Source organism: Symphodus melops (assembly GCF_947650265.1).
Source record: "Symphodus melops genome assembly, chromosome: 16".
NCBI lineage: Eukaryota > Metazoa > Chordata > Actinopteri > Labriformes > Labridae > Symphodus > Symphodus melops.
In genome coordinates, this window is record NC_136706.1 from 7,497,671 (window position 1) to 7,514,895 (window position 17,225).

At 40.1% G+C, this 17,225-nt stretch overlaps 1 protein-coding gene across 2 annotated transcripts in view; it reads left to right on the top strand.

Annotated features, from left to right (window-relative positions):
• The first annotated feature begins 501 nt into the window (after window positions 1–501).
• The window catches only part of fibcd1b (fibrinogen C domain containing 1b), a 108,343-nt gene continuing 91,619 nt past the window's right edge, over window positions 502–17,225 (top strand). The window contains exon 1 of one of the 2 annotated variants that reach the window (XM_079364224.1): window positions 502–1,451. In XM_079364224.1, the coding sequence (XP_079220350.1) occupies window positions 1,380–1,451 (72 nt within the window). In that variant the 5' untranslated portion in view covers window positions 502–1,379. The remainder of the gene's footprint in view (window positions 1,452–17,225) is intronic. The other variant, XM_079364225.1, reaches the window with a different exon arrangement.

Genomic DNA, 17,225 nt, shown 5'->3' on the forward strand with positions numbered 1-17,225 from the left:
TACTATAGGCTACCAGCTTTAGTGAACATTTCTAGTACTCTACACATTGTGCTTGGACATAAAGTCTCAACCTTGTGTTTTGAACAGCACTCAATGACTCACCTCAGATAAAGTTGTGAAGAAAAAACGGCTTATGAATGGGATGATGAAAAAAAAAAATGCGAGTAAGCAAAGTGTGTTACAAAAGTTGTTCAGTTACTCTGCTGCTCCTGAATCTGATCTCTGTGAATTAACAGTTTATTATTCTATCTTATCTTCATTCCTCCCTGCTGTGGAGAGCTTCCTCTGCTTGTATCTTTCAAACACTATACCTAAAGCTGTCACTCCAATTAGAGGTGCTGGGAGTCATCATTGACTCCTTGAGATAATTATGAAACACGTAGTCTATAGTTATTGTGTTTGTAAAAATCTTCAACTTTTGAAGATCGTACGTTTTGGGTTTGGATTTCATTATCTGGAGTTTATGAATTGAAAGTCTGTGGTCTGTGCACACTGCTCAATCTGCTGCTGTGTCGGTTGCAGTGGGGAAAGGAGGATCCTTGATGCGGTGTAAGTGAAGTAGCAGACGAGGAGGCAGCGGCTCAGCAGTCGAGGGCAGGGCGGCACAGTGAAGGGAACGCAGGTTCGGAGCGCGCTGCGCGTACCGAAGGGACGCTGTGATTGACAGTCAGAGGCACGGAGCGTCCCGCGCGGCAACACAAGCAAATCTCCGAGTACCAGTTTAGTCAAAGGCATCTCTGTGCTACACCATCCAGATCAGCCTGGCGCGTATAAAGGAGGCTCTATCCATCATCTGGGACCGGAATAGGGAGTCTTCTTGCCGGATTAACGAGAAACAGGAGCGTGGAAACTCGAGGTTTCTCTATCCCGTTCTGTCGTTACCTGCTAGGTTGGAACTGGAAACTCTCTGGGATAACCTATAGGTTCTCAAGGGGTCCCAGAATCGGGATTGGACGGACAGAAGGTCCGGTTGCACTTTGCAATCTGAGCCAAAGAAGAAATTCTCGATTCCTTTTTCTGGAGTTAAGATTCCGGGTATTTCTGGGGGTTTGCATTTCTTTTGCGCAACCCAATACAAGTGTGATGTGTCTTTAACTCAAGTGACAAACACTGGATCTTTTAAATAGAGCTTTTATTTCTTACAGAGCGGAATACGGACCAGATCACCCGGAGACTCTCGGAGGAATTTTGGTGCGTAATTCGCGCAGTGTGTGCTGTTGCGGAGCCGCCGAAGTAGTTGTGCCTCCCTTCTTTTTTAACACCTAAATTTTCCTTATGGAGTAGTCTGAATAACAAGTGAAGACTTACAAAAGGAGCGTGGTTTAATTCTCTGACGCCTGGAGCACTCAGGCGGATTCGATGAGCAGATTCTCCGTAGGATGGTAAATGACCAATGGGGAATCATGAACAGCTCTTCTGAACTCGAAGATGGGACTCGGCATAAAAACCAGGTATGTTCACAACAACCTACAGCTGCGTAATGTGGGATGTGTGAGGAGTGGTGCATCCTCAGTGCTTGGTGCAGTGTAAGCACGCCGAGTTTGGCGATGTGGCGCGCGTGTTTATCTTTACCCTTGTGCTTCCGTAATAATTTCTAAGCCCATTCACTGACCTGATAAATACTACTCTCTTTGCAATAAAAACGGATCTACATTGGAGAAAAAAAGTAGTAAAATAACCACAGGAGACTCACTTGAGTATGAATGGCTGTCTTTTTTTGCGCTCGCGTCTGCAGAATCTTCTATAAGTATCACAAATTCTCTCTAGTCTGGGCTCTGCTTGGACTGACTGTCTTGAAATCTCCTTATCTGTAGTTTGAGAGCGTTAAATCGTTGCTCACAGAAATCCTTTCAGTAGCTATTAACACTCCTCGGCTCTTTAAGCAAGTCTCTCCGCGCAGATGAATTCAGACAAGCGCGGACGTGCGTTGCGTTGCAGCCAGACAAGCTCACTTTGGGGAATAGTCTATGTGTTTTCACAAGGTCAGTAGAGGGCTATTGACAGTCAGAGAGAGGGAGAGAGAGAGAGAGAGAGAGAGAGAGAGAGAGAGAGAGAGAGACCCCGAAGAAGATGGAATCGGATTGCAGGGCTGAAACTCTGACGCTTCTGTAAAAGCAGCCTGATCTACCTTTCCTGTATCCTCTTACCAATATTGGATTTAGTTAATATGCAACACATCATTGATAGCATAAACAAATAACGATGCTGACATGGAAATCAGATACACATTTCGACTGTCAAGATATCGGCACAATAACCACACCCTTTTAAATACCTGCTTTGATGCCCCTTTTTTTTAGCCTGCATGCTTAAAGTAAGTTCTAGTAGCAGAAACATTTCAGTTTCCTTTCTGTTTTAATAACAATCACCCCAACTGCAAAGTTGGTTACTCAGAACAAAATGTTTGCTGGCAGCTGTTCTGACTAAAGCATGTGGGTTCAGAAGTTGGAATGAAACGTGCTTGTGGCATATTTTGCCTGGCTTTCTAGAGGTGACAGGCAGGGGAGTGTCCTGACTTTTGTTGAGTGGGGGCCGGGGCCCGGGGCCCAACTGAGGCATTGACTCCTGCATAGGGGGTATGCATGGGTGCACTAACATTCCTTACAGTAGCAGTTATTCATCATTAATATCACCACTTATAACTTTACATTAACTGCTATCATTAAAGCAGGGGTGTTTCCAGGGGTTGGCCTTGGGTGGCATTGACCCTCCATGAAATTTAATGCACCCCCAAAAAGTATGATTGCCCGGTCACAAGTGGGACTTTAGTTCAAACCAATTGTATCATACGATGAGAAGCTTTTTTGGCATTTCAAAACACATATTCATGTTGGTGGTGTACATACTGTACAGATACTGTACATCTGCGTTCTTAAATAATTAAAGCTCCTATTAGGAGTTTGGAGTTGGTTATGAAACAGACTGAGATTAATATTGTTACTATGTGACTTTAAAAAGCAAACAAACCCATCAGCAACAATATCGACGTTTTTTGATGTAGTCATTTTTAATGCTTGTAACCATAATGCCATACAAAGTGAGTGTGAGGATTCTGAAGACAGTCTTAATGTCCATTTTCCTAAAAAAAGAAAAAAGGATTCAAAGTAAGCAATACATTTGAATGTTCATAAAGGCGAGGCTGAGACTTCTTGCCACAACCAACACAAACCATAAGTTCCTTACAGGAGCGTTAAAGAAATGGAAGAAGCTCAAGTACATAAAAGCCCAGGATGCAGACTCAAAGAGGAGTCAGCTCTAATAATACTGTGTGAATTCTTGGCACTTCATTGAGCTTGCTACTGTAGTTGACATATCTGACGTAATTATGAGATGCTTTAATGATCTTTTAATGATGGATTTTCATTATTTTGTTTCATGTCGTGTGCTGTTCTGAATGGTTGTTGATGTCTTTAGTTGTTTGTCGTGCTCTCAGTGCAAGGCAAATTCCCCTATGGGCATTCATTCAGTCAGTCAGTCAGTCGGTCAGTCAGTGTCTTAAAATTGGTAGTAAGTTGAGACAGAAATGGAAAAATATAAGTTTTTGGATTTACCTGGATGCAATTAATTTTATACTTCTCCTGCATGATTCAGTGCCCCAGTTTGGCCACTCGAGAAAAACCTTAAAAACTCAGACCCTGAAGACAAGCCCCTGTTGCCCCAGATGATGTCTTTCTGCCTGCATCACATGCAGATTTTATATCTTGGTCTGAGTCATACACGTTGGCACTCTGATCTGGATCTGTGTTTGATTCCTCCAGTTACAGCAGTAATAATTTAACAAAGCTTGTAGTTCATTTTTAAGAAATAACCGTGTTTCAATGATTTCCATGTAGCTGCTGAGGCGGGGCTGTTCAGTGACTAAGAGCACGAGTAACATTTTCCCTCCTGCCTACAAGCTGCTTATATGCCTCTTTTATATCCACTTAAAGGTCGAGAGTATAGCAAGTATCTCTGCCTTAGGTTTTAATTGAATGATATTGGGCCCAGTACTGCCCCAACTCGCTAGTGAAAAAAGCAGTCTTTGTAATGAAAGTGATAAATTATGTGAACCATTTGAAGTCCTTTTTCCTTTTCGTGTTCTTAAAAAATAAAATCTAGAAGTAAAGCTCTGATGTGCTGAGTGAGGATGAGAAGGCAAAACGTTTGTCCCATAGCTCCCATCGTTTTAGATCAGACATCATGGAGGCATGTTAGATGAGATGTTGTGGCTAATGTTGCTATCTGCCCCTCTCCTCCCTTCATCTATCCGTCCCCCTCTTCTTTTGACATTACACACAGACACACATAAATACTCCATCTCTGCGGGCGTGTGTGTCAGCCTGTCTCTCCCTGTAATCTTGAGCAGCAGCAGCAGACCTTTATCTCCAGCCTTGCGCTATTGACACAGTCATTTCAGACCCAGTGGGGAGGGATCGGTTAATAGAGATATCTTGTGGTCTCTGTTTGTTTGGCTGTTAAAGAACACAGAGCTCATATTTGTCTGCTAACTCTGCATATTTGATTTGTTGCTGTAGGTGTGCTGTCACCAGTTCGCTTTTGTAACAGATGGAAGCCAGTTAGAGTAAAACAGGAGGTTCAAGTGCAACTCGAAATCAGCCTTGGAGTCTCATTGACTGGATAGTAGACAACAGAGAAGGAAGCTGCATGTTCAGAAACACAATCTTACTTGTAAATAAGAAATGAGACACTTGAAAGGAAACAAGATGGCTACCGAAAGCGCTGTATAATGAGTGTAATGATTATTCGCGAGTACCTTTTAATTCAGTGTGTTAGAAATGAATTGGAAACTGAGCTAACCCAAGATTGCTGCTTGCCATTCTAAATATAATCAAAATGTTAAACAGAAAAGGAGAAGTGACATTAAAGTTTTTAAAAACATACCTCGGTATTCACCTTCTTCCTTTAAAAGATCCTCAAAACAAACACGAAGAACAACAGATGTAATATTGTGCTGTAAGAACAACAATATTGATTCTTTTGAATGGTTTCCAGATCTCTTATAGGGCTGTTTGCCGGGGCTGTTTCTATCGCATCACTCTTAAGTCACCTGAAAAAAAGAGTTTAAACAATTTGTCATTTTGCTCAGTTTAATATGTTAGATGATTAATGTGCACACACACATGCAGACAAACATCTTTTTTACACACACAGGCCATGCATGCACACACGTACACCAAAAAGTAGAGCTGAGGAGTCAGTGAAGCCCAGTAGGGTTGCCCACTTGGCTAATCAATATCACTCTGAGAAGTCCAAACTTTCTGAAGCTATGAAAGGATTGTTTGTGTTTGGGTAGAACACCATATAATAATACAACCACTGTGCCTTGCCAGCTCACACTGGTAAATACACAAAAGCAGAACGCTCAAAAGGGGTGTATATATTTTTGTCAGGTTTTTATAGCTCTAGAACTACGGAACAACACAAACAAATCAAAGTCCCCAAATCACGTCTATGAGTTAGTAAATCATCCAACAATACCCGGGATGTTTATGTGCCTCTCATACATCAGACGCAAAGCCAAGATAAAAGGGAAGGACATAATAGCACAAAGCCCTGAAGATGCTAGAACAATTTATATAAGACAAGCATGACATCCGTGACACACATCCGCGGCGACTGAGAGTTATCATTTTATGCATAAACTCGCATAAACACACATAATTCCCAAACGTTCACAACTGTGGGTGCATCTTGACTGATCTTAAAGGACTCAGCAATCTTTCATGTACATTTTTCTACATTCTATATCTTCTAACTAGGCTGAACAGCTTGTCTTACCCAGTGGTGTACTTCAATTAAAATCATCTTTATGCTTTGACAAATTAAACTACAAGACTGCACCGCAGATATGATCAAACCATATTTTGTTTCTTCATCAGTCAAATCAAATTAAATAAGCACGTTTTTTGTGGAAAAAAATGACTAATTTACCAGACTTTAACTTGTGAATTTATACATTTTATACAAATGTATATATTCTAGTGGTGGTCGAATGACATTGCTCAATTTAAATGTAAGTATTGCGGCCTCCTTAAACCAAAGTAATTAGATCAAGGCTCATAAACAATGGAGACATGGACAAATAGGATGCCACACATTGATTTGTCTGTAAGCCTGTAAATACCCACCCACCCAACACCGCCACCACCACTACCCTTTCTGTCACGGCACACTCAAACCAAGACTGGTGCAGTTATGTATTGCATGTGTGAGATGTGGGCCTGCTGGTTTTGTGGTTGGCCATGTCAGACTAATGAAGCAGCCGAGCTTGCTGGAGGTATATAGGAAGCAAGTGTGGACTGGAGCAGAGCAAAGCAGAGAGTTCTCTGGTTCACTGAGTTTGTGATTTCCCTGTGTGGTTTGTGTGTGTGTGTGTGGGGGGGGGGGGGGGGGGGGGATCCTGCTATGGCAGCAATGGAACTCTAACAACCTCTGCTTCCATCTCCCCCATGCCCTGCTCTGGGTGGCATTGGCAAGACAACCGTCAGCAGCCCCAAAATGGCTTCATCGCCATTGTGTGAAGTAAACTTAAGCCTTATGTGTGGCAGCATTTATCTGTCGAAATTGTGAAATTCTTTAACACATATGTGAGTGTTGTATGCTATGTATTTGCCCCTGGATGGGTATACACAGTCTACATAATATTAGTCGAAGAAACAATCTAAGCTGACTTCGCTGTTCAAATGCAGCAGTTGAGAAAAGGTCTGGCAGTTGTTTTTGGTGAACTGAGTAAATAAAGCGCATGCATTTAGAGCAACAATTTGTGCATTTTTTGCACCATAGTATAATCATGACCAAGTCTTGTGTTGTCTTTGGCTTATTTTTACATTTATTTTACAGAACATTTACACCCATTTTTACCCAAATAGATCTGCACAAATGTAGCCCTTTATACTTACATAGTGTTCAGTTGCGCATAGCGCATATGTAGATGTGTAACTAAGTCCCAATGTGAATCAAGCAGCAACCTCTGGTGTTGTAAAATGAAGCTAATGCAGAAGTTCTAAAACTGCAGGTTTCCAAAAGATTCTGAAGACCCGGATGTCCCCTCGATTTTTAAATGCCAATTGCGATGACAGAAAGTAACTTTCTTACTGAAAAGCAAATTATCTTCATCAACACACACTTCATTGGGGATGAGAGAGAGAGAGCCTAACATGTAAAAATAATCAATCTTTTTTTTTCAGCTTCGGAGCTCAAACCATTTACTTCTACCTCACAAAAAAAGATGGATGTTTGAACATTCAACTGATGAATGTTCTATGACTGAAGATTTTCATAAATTGAACAAAACAGCAAGTTGAAGGCAGACCCAGTGAACATATTGTCCATGTTTTATTTTTTGCTTTCAATGTAGCTCATTGGTGAAAAAGTAATCCCAGTGGAGAGATTAAACAAATTCAGACATGCAAGTCTGTCTGTGCGGTACAGTATGTGTTAGCAGCTTTAGAGATACAGAGTTTTTTTTTTTCTTTGATCAATGTCTTGTGTATGCCATTGTCTCTTTTATAAACTAGTTTTTGGATGGGACGAGAGTAAGAATAATTCAATTTAACAGTAAAAAAACAAACGACAAGCTCTATAATATTACCTAAGACTTAATGTTTCACTGCTTTTTCCTCTTTCAGTGGACATGTTCCCCTCGCACTAATGGCTTTTCTTTTCTTTCTAACCTTATTTATCTTTTCAACACTATTTTTCTTTGTGTCTTTGGACACATTCATATACTGTTTAAGTGTTTTATAGCTGAACCCTTTGCTTTGCTGTAGTGTTGTTGAAACGTGGGATCAAAACCTAAGTGGTTTGCAGGAGTGTGGGCCTATTGTTAGAATGAAGGTATAAATGTGGGAGAGGAGTGTGTGTGTGTGTGTGTGTGTGTGTGTGTGTGTGTGTGTGTTGGTGGATTAAAGCGGTAACGAGCCATTACTGTCAAGTCGTTACGTAAGTGAAGAGTGCTTTAACATACAAAGTGATTTAGGGCTGTAATGGAGCGGTGTCTTATTTTGTTTAGGTTTCAGCTGCACACAGATGGAGATATTTAATATATGAAGTAACCGTGAAACCGGGGGCTCTGCAAATGTGAAGGTCCTCGTGCCAGCAGCTGTTGTATGTCAATTTGGCTTTGCTCATCTTCTGTCTGTCTTTGTTATCGGACACTTACACACTCTGGGGCGTTGACTTAATTTTCTCCCTTTCTATAGCTTGTGCTGTCATGAAGGGGCAGGGTGTTTCAATGTCAGATTCCAGGTCCTGCAAGGCTGTCCGAGTGAATTAAGAGAAATAAGAGAGGCGAGGAAGGACAGAAAAAAAGAGAGTTGACAAAAGCCAATAAAAGAACAGTGCCATTATTGCAAATGACTTGAAAGCCTACATTGGTGTCTGTAACACACAACTAAAGGTGTGCCTCAGGCATTTGTCCTGAGGCTGCTCATATTTATTCTTTCCACAAATAAACATTGATTGAATTGTCTTCTATGTATATTTTTATTTGTACGCTGACATCACTCCGATGTACCGCTAAGCACCGATTCCAGACAGAGCTCTCGCAATTACAACTTGTTTTTAACACAGTTCAACATAACTTTGACAATTTAAAACTTGGCTTGAAATCAGACGAAACAAAAAAGTCATGCTATTTTAAAATACAAAAACCAAACCATTAAACCTGTCTTCAGTCTTTACTTCACAGGGTGAATAGATTGAGCCTGTTTCAAGCTACAGATATCTTAACATTTCCATTGATGAATCCCTCTCTTTTACACCTCATATTCAGCAGCTGTGAGAAGATTAAAGCTGAAAGCTGTGTTTTTAGTTTAGAAATCCAATACTGCCTTTCTTTTGAGTCCAAAAAAGAGAATGGTGGTTGCCACTTGAATGTCTCTGCAGGTCTGTGGTGATGTTTTATACTGTACATTCACGCCTCAACTCAAAACTCACGTCCTCTGGTCTCTGTGTATTCTCGAGCTTTGAGGTTTCATCCATAATTTTCAAGGTCTCACTCGTTACTGCTTGTTCTATGCACATGTTGAATGGTCCTTTTTTGTCCAAACACAGACTTAAGAAATGGAGTTTCTTATCTACAAGTCTAGTTCATCAGTAAAGACACATAAAGGGTCTCTTTCTGTCTGATTTGAAAGTCAGGACTGAAAATGGTTTATGCATGCTGCTCCCCTTCCAAAAGAGATGTGGAACTCAATGAGCTGTTATCTTGTTGGAAAATAAAGCATGCAGCCTGTCCTTTTTGTTGAGTATTTACAGTACAAAGTGTTTAACTTCAGAAATCACATCACATCCATGAATCTTTGAAAACAGGAATCACAGTGGGTCCTGGATCAGTGGTGAGCAAGCACATGTCGCTTTGCAATTTGATGCGGGATGTATTCCAGCTGCTCCAAACCCTACATACCACCAACATGGCATTGTTAACAGAAAAATACTGAGTAAGAGTCTTTTCTTGTCTCAGTTATGAGACTAAGCACAGAAGCCCCAAAGCATCACCGTGGGCAACCTAAAAACGGCTGCATTCCAAAGTAAAGAAGGTAATGGCATCCTGAATGTTGATAATTTTGTTTGTTTAGTGCACTTCACATGCACGATTTTACTGCATATTTGTGTGCGAGTGTGGATTTGCAAACATGAATTGAGATGTGTGTTTAAACAGTATGTGTGGGCAAACATGATGTACATAGTAGGTAGCACCATTCTTCTCTGTGTCTTTGTCCCTTTTTTATATGGATGTGAAGAAAGGAGAGCTGAGTAGACGACATTAGGGAGGTACCACAGGGCAAGGTTATACTCTGTCTCCCCGAGCATGTATTGATAGATGTGTCAGCAAACCGACCTGATGGGCAGGGTTTCACAGCAGAAGAGCTAAAAGTGTGAAAGAGGGTGGGGGTGGGGGGTGGGGGGGACTAGGCCGGCTGAAGCATTAGATTTCCATCTGCAGGATTCAGCCTCTAATGCATGTTTATGTGTGTGTGTGTGTGTGTGTGTGTGTGTGTGTGTGCCAGATATGCCCAGACAGCATGGACATGAAACAAAAACACTCCAAAGGAAAGATAAATGTGCACATTCAAGATAATATTTTACTATGCAAGACTGTAATACCGCAGTTCTTGCAATTTATCTTCCGACTTCCCTGCTAAATCATCATTAAAAATGCATTGGAAATCACCTGTGAGGGCAGAGGAGAGGTGTGCAGATGAAGGGAAAAGAGTGGGCTGGAAATGAGGCAGAGTAGTGCATGGTACAGTGAGGGATGGGAGAGAGCCACAGAGAGTGTGTGCATTTGTGACAGAGTTCTGTCATCTTGATGGACAACGAGCCAGGCCCATTCGGCTGACAGATTGGGCTCTGTGTCCATACACACAGCGTCCAATTTCCTCCTGGCGTGTTCATTCTAAGAGTTAAAGAGCTTTGTTCATTCGATGCAAGAGTCTTGATCAAACAGAGATCTGAGATTAGAGGCCTGCTTTTAAGATGACATACAAACCCATAACGTAATGAACTCCTTTTATTTACAGGTTTTAATCATTAATCAATGCTAGCAAATGCTCATGGACACAAACGTGCATGCATGCCCAACAAATCAAGTTCACACGTGAGCCTATTGCCATCTCTGTGATGGGTTATACATCTGACTTAAAATGTAGACTAAACAGTAAATAATAAGGGAATTAATTAGACTCTGAAAATCCAGTGCATATATTATAATGAATGGAGAAGTTTAATCAAGCAATAAATCTATTCTAGCCATCGGATCTGGAGCAGAACATATCACAGCACAGAAGGCGGAGGAATTATTTAATGCAACAGCAACAAAAAAGGCTAAAAACCACTGTGAATTCTGCTTAGAAAACAGACACTGAATGGCAGCTGTTTGCTAAAATGATGTTGCTAGAATGTTGCATCTGTTGAACTTTGGGTAATAAAGTTGTGGGGATTATATTTCCTCCCACGCAGAAGCCCACATTTTGATGGAAAACGCCTGTCTCATTATAATGAAGGAGTGTCAATGTAAATCAGACACTTATTGCAGGTTAGTTTGGCAGCAATCTGCACCATAGTGTACTGTGTGCATGCACCCATATTGAAGAAGCACGTTAAAAGTAATCATAGTGGTACAATCTCATAAAAAGTTCCTTTGGAGGTTCGATGCTGTAGGATGCAGACTCACAGTCACCACCTCCCCTTGTAAATGATACGCCAAAAAACTGTCCGAGATCAAATAGCAAGCAGAAGGAGCAGACTGTAATAAAAGACACAACTGAAATTGATCAATCGAGTCAGGATGAAGCAAAAAATGGGTTAAGATGAAAACAGGAGTGAAAATATTCAAATATTAAGGCTGCAAAAGGTGTGAAGATAAGACTATTATTGTTCAAACAAATGTAGTTACTGCTGATGGTGCAATTGCCATGCAAAATCCTGTTATAGCTGTAGGAGTGGTAACATTAGCAGTCTGCTAGAACTCAATAGGTAGATGGAAAAAGTTGATCCAAGCAGAGATTTGAGGAAAGAGTGGGCAGCTGCAAAAGACCTCCACGTGGTCCATGGTGTTCTGGAGCTAACAGAATATGCTTTGTGGAATTCAGCTGACTCTCTTGTGCGTTTTTTGTTTTTTTTAAATAAACATGTTTTCTTGCCATGCTTTTGACTTAAATTGTGGGGACTTGCAACTATTTAAGCCAAGACATTCATGACATGAATATTTATATCATCCCAAACTTAAAACACAGGGCCTCCTTAGCGTTAGCCACCCTAGCGCCTGTGATTGAGCTACTTTGCTCTTTAACTCACTCAGCCTGGCCAGTCTTACCAAAATCACATTATTGGTTCCCCTCTAAGCCAAATGGAGTCATTTCAACAGCAAGCACACTTCATATATTTACCTGCTAATGACTTGCTTAAGCTAACGTTGACAACATAATAGCATTATTATGGGCCAGGCGCCATCAGTAGTCTCAAGGTTAATTGCAACATTAATTGAGTAGAATGATGTAGGCTGAGAAATGTTCCTTGTCCATTAAAGTTTCATCCCGGATCTATGGTTTAAAATGTGATGAGATTGCATCAGAAAAACCTCAATGAATGTCTCATTTACACGGTTACATTGTAAGGTCTAAGCACAGGCACTTTAATGAAATATCAAATGTGATTTGTAGAGGTTCTGCATCAATTTATTTCTTTTGTTTATACAAGGTATGTCACAGGGAATGAAAACATGCTCACCGCATGGTTTTTCTTGTGGTTCACATGTACTCAGTGAAACTTGTGCATGGTTAAACAGTTCTCAAGGAAAGATACAGGATGTTCACTCAACTGAAATTAAAATGTGATTATTTTGACATCTATTGTGAGCAAAGTCCAATGGCAACTTCTTGAAAAAGATTTCATGACTAAAAGAATCAGAAATGAAATTTATTTCAGGAGCAAGATTAAAAATGAAATGGTGCATACAAATATTAAGAACCAGACAGACAGGAATGAGAGCACAATGAGATTCCGAGATGTACTCATTGCATCCATGCTATTAAACAGTTATGACAAACTCATGGCTAATATATTAACAGACTTATCCACAAACATCCATTATTTATTCATCATCAAAAATTCAATCTGGCAGACAGTGCACCATTATTCAGATCTGCCAGGGGAAAGTGGCACATTTGAATAAATGAGGACTTGTAGGCTTCACTCCTGTGGCTTGTTGTTATTCCAAAACCCTGTATTTAAATTATTCAAACATTAAATCAATCACAAAATGCAGAGGAGTGGAGGGATTGATATTGAGAAAAATTCAATCCCAAACTCACATAGCTGGATTTATAATATCTTTGTGAAGAAATATTTCATTTTTCTTAGTCCATGAAAAAAAACAACAGACTCATTCAAACTGTAGGAAGTAACTCTGTCATACTCCATCTGGCTTTTGTTTATGTTTGTTTGCTTATGTTTTCTGCATGTTTCAAGTAGCATCTAATTTTTGGACAATTTTTGAAACCCCCTGCTACGGCTGCGGTAGACTCATATTCTCATATTTACTACATTTGGATTTTCCTTTTCCCTCTGGTGGAATTGTGCACCTCTCGGCAGTACCTAAGTCTGAATGAGATTGGATATGGAAATGTAGGGTACTGCAGACTGGTAGTTTCTGCTGATGTTGTGGAACTTGGCAGCAAGGAGAGCAGGACATATTCCTCAGAGAAACAAACACTTTCACATTCAGACTTCTCTGTGCGAGCACACAGACATTTTGGTTAATGTAGTACATTACATAAAAAGCTAACATAGTGAGGAGGTACATAATTAAGTTGTAAAAGTTGATCATATGAAAATATACAGGTTAAAGAATGTTTTTACACTTTCACTATTAATAAACTTTATATTCCTCTTGTCTCCATAAAACTATGTAACACAAACATCTCAAAACGTACAATAGTTGAAATTGGGCTCTACACCTACTGTAGCTTCAGTACTTTGGAGTGTAAGCTATACACCATGAGGTTGCTACTTTGGCCAAAGAGTTAGCCAAAGGCTAATGTTAGCATACTTCAGTATTTACAAAGTCCGGGCTGCATGTGTATGTCTTTTTTTTAAACTCAAGAACAACATTTTCTATTACCGTACAAGCTGAGTGTTTTGGCATGCTATCTTTTCATAATTAGCATTGAACATTGATTGGAATATTACTTCGAAATATGGCATTTGGTATTTTATGATCATAAAGACAGCTGTAAACAGGTGAATCTTAAACTTCAAAGAACTGACAGAACCAAATTAAACCACAACCCACCTAGGAGCTATTGAGAAATTGACTAATGCCATGCTGTCAATCTTGAGTATATGATGTTGCTTTTAAGTGCACAAGACAAGCTCAAGGGCAGTTGATAGTTATATTAACCTAAATACACGATTTTTTCTAAAGTTGATGTCGGAGTAGACACAATAACCACCTGTCCAACATGTTCTTTCAATCAAAAAATAGAACACATTACCCCTGCAGGTGTCAGGCTTTGAATGTCAATGTTTGCTTAAGATTGAGTCAGAAGGCTGTTTATTAAACTCTGTACATTTGTCCAAGTGTAGTTCTGTTGCTGAATTTGTTGTTCCTTTATGTTTTCAAGGACCTTTCCCAACAACATTTCCCCCATGTACTGCAGTGCTCTGTGACTTGCCTTTCTGTGTGTAGTATACACTCAACTGCAGCAATTGGATCTGTACAATACAATGGAATCCAATAAATCACAAATGTTCCAAAACACAAGTTTAATTCTTTCTTAACTTCAGCAACACTGGCCAATAATGGAAGACAGGCTGACCAGATTCATACTCATTTTTGGAAGGATCTTGCAGTCAGGAATTTTAAACAATTCTGTCAAACTGTTGTTTTCCAACCCTGTCTGCTTTATCTGAAGGGAAAAGTAACAAGGTCAAGGGAGGTTTTTTATTATTTATCAAAACCAGAGCACAACCTGTCCTATTCCAGTATTCACACTTCACTCTTGCATACAGCATTTTAACTATTTTTGTTCCAGGCATAAAAAACAAAGCATTTTAGATTAGATGAAACCACAATACAGTCACATCTTTGCCATTCGATGCTAATATGCATTCATGCTGTAACAAACAGAATCATTATTAGCATTCCATCTGTGCACTGTTGTGTTTTGGAATTATTTCTTGGCTTGTGAGATATTATGTAAAATCTTGAGAATGCACACTGAGAATACCAGATAAAGCCTTTAAAAGGTTTTTTGTTTTTTTCCACACATTTCAACTTTTATCTAAAATTTCTACAAGGTATATGATCTAATGATATATGGGAAATAATCTGTCTAGGTCAGGTGATTATCAGTTACTTGTTGTTGCAGTAAGAGTTAGTGTGGTATTATGAAAGGTCTCATGGAACCTGGCAGCAGAGCACTGTCTCAGCCATTTGTCTGCCACCTTTAGTCAAATCTTCCTTACATATGCAATGACTAATGGATGAAGTTTGCAAGAGATGGGGACTGATCTGAGTTACTGTGACAAAACAAATTAGAAGAAAAAAAAAGGCAAAATATTTGGGTATTTTTGAGAGAAAAAAAGACCTTGGAGAAACTTGCAAAAAATCTGTCTTAGAGTTCCGACATCATACATTTGTTTCTTGACAGAAACAGTAGTTGTGACACAATCAGTGACAAGTCTTAAACAGCCATTCAGCTTTATTTAACTTGATACTGTGTTTTTCTTTAATCTACTCCGCGTGTTACACTTACTGTTTGCTCTTGCCCTTAGCCTTCCTTTGGGGAATGTAATCTGACAGGCTCATCGCGGGCCCCCGTAATGTGCTAACATAAGAAATCAATCAGGTTCACAGTTATTCCACAACCCCTCAGCCTGCATTGATTTATCGTAAATGTGTTGAAAATGAAGAGAGAAACTCTTTAGCACTGCAGGGCCCTGTGGTCAAGGGGAGTGGATGTAGAAGAGAGGGATGAAGGAACAAATGACAACTTCGGGATGAGGGGGAGGAGCGAGCGAAGAGGAGGGGTCTTGGCGGACTGACCTTTTGTTTTGGGAGGCTGACAATATCCACCTCGGGGGTCACTGAACCATCAGTCATCAGCCAGAAGCTGGAGGAGAAAATGATGATAATGTAATTTCTATTTTTGGAGTGCTGTGATGTGTTTGCTGTGTGCTGTGGTTTTTCCAGTAGGCAGGTCATGACAGCTGGTGTCAGCCTGTAGCTGGAAGGGTCAGAGATCACAGAGATGCTAATGGCTTAGATTCCAACATCACGCCATCAGGAAAGCAAACTGACATACATTAAAGCAAAAAACAGTAATTATTCCAGGGTTATTCCATGTGTTATATATATACACATGTACATATTTTTGGGGAGGTGAATAAGATCTTTGTTAATCCTGAAGGAAATTCTAGGGCCAAATACGAGTAATGCAAAGAAGCATCAAATAAACATGGAATATGAAAAAAAAAGTGTACAATGAAAGGAAAAAAAGGTAATATAAAGAAACAAATGGCTAAAAACTGAGTGATAGACATTAAAAAGATTCTGTGATAAATTGGATCTGTGAGAATAAAAGTAGTGGTATTAAAAGTATTTCCAGTTGCACTGAGAAGAGGCTATAAGAACATTTATTTATTACGTATTATACGTAGTATTTATCACGTCACAAAAAATGAGTTCATGATATTGAAGTTGATTGATCCATCCCAAAAACGCTTGCTATTTCAAAACTAAATCAGTCTGTATGAAAGTGATATTATATACCTAATGCTTTTAGTAATGGCTGTTGTTACTGATTCAAGTCACTTTCAACACTAAACATTTTTTACACTCAAAACAAATTATCTTGCCTTTGCCCTCAATTATGACTCAGAGCAATTTCATATTTCATGCTCACACAGCTCAGGGGCGGATATCTGCAGGGATGCCTCGCAAGCACTGTAAATTTTGTTCTCTTTTTTATTCATCTTGAGAGTGAAAGGCTTATTTATCCGTTTTGGAGATGATGACTGTAGACAGAGTAAGTAAGGGCTGAATTGTAGATGGTTGTATTTATATCATGGCTGCACACTTAGAGACACAGAATGGAGCTGACGGAGATGAGGATTGAAGTGGATTACTGAGATAGGACAGCATTTCAATGAGAATGAAATCTTGTGTTTATGTTAGGCTTTCATAAAATACACAAGTGGTAAAACATACGTCTGTCTGAGGCCACATGCAGCTCAGCTGAGGAGGCTCATGGCCTTTCTTTCTGCGGGGGCAGCGGCTCTGATTGAAGGGGTTAAAGAGGAGATTAAAGTGATAATGTACATCTCTAATCCTCAGCACTTTGAGAGGGCAAAGAGGCGCCTCCAACTACAGAGCTGGACATGATGGCGCATCAGTGGCCTTCAGGGTCACCAATCACCATGGCAACAGATTATTCAGAATAATTATGTGCCATATGTGCCTTGTCACAATTAGAAGTTGGCTGCGAGCTGGGTCGAGGGTCAAACGATGATCACGGTATCAGGGGCGGCAGCGAATGTAACCCCCAACACTATTTATCAGAATAAGGTTCAGCTTGCTTATCTAATCTGCCACACGAGCCTCAGCCACAGAACCTGCAACCGCCTCTGAGCAGATATTTGAAGAACTCTGATACTACCAGCTGCGTCACTTTGTTGCGGTTACTTCCTCTAAATGTCACCACATACTGTGCACACAAAAG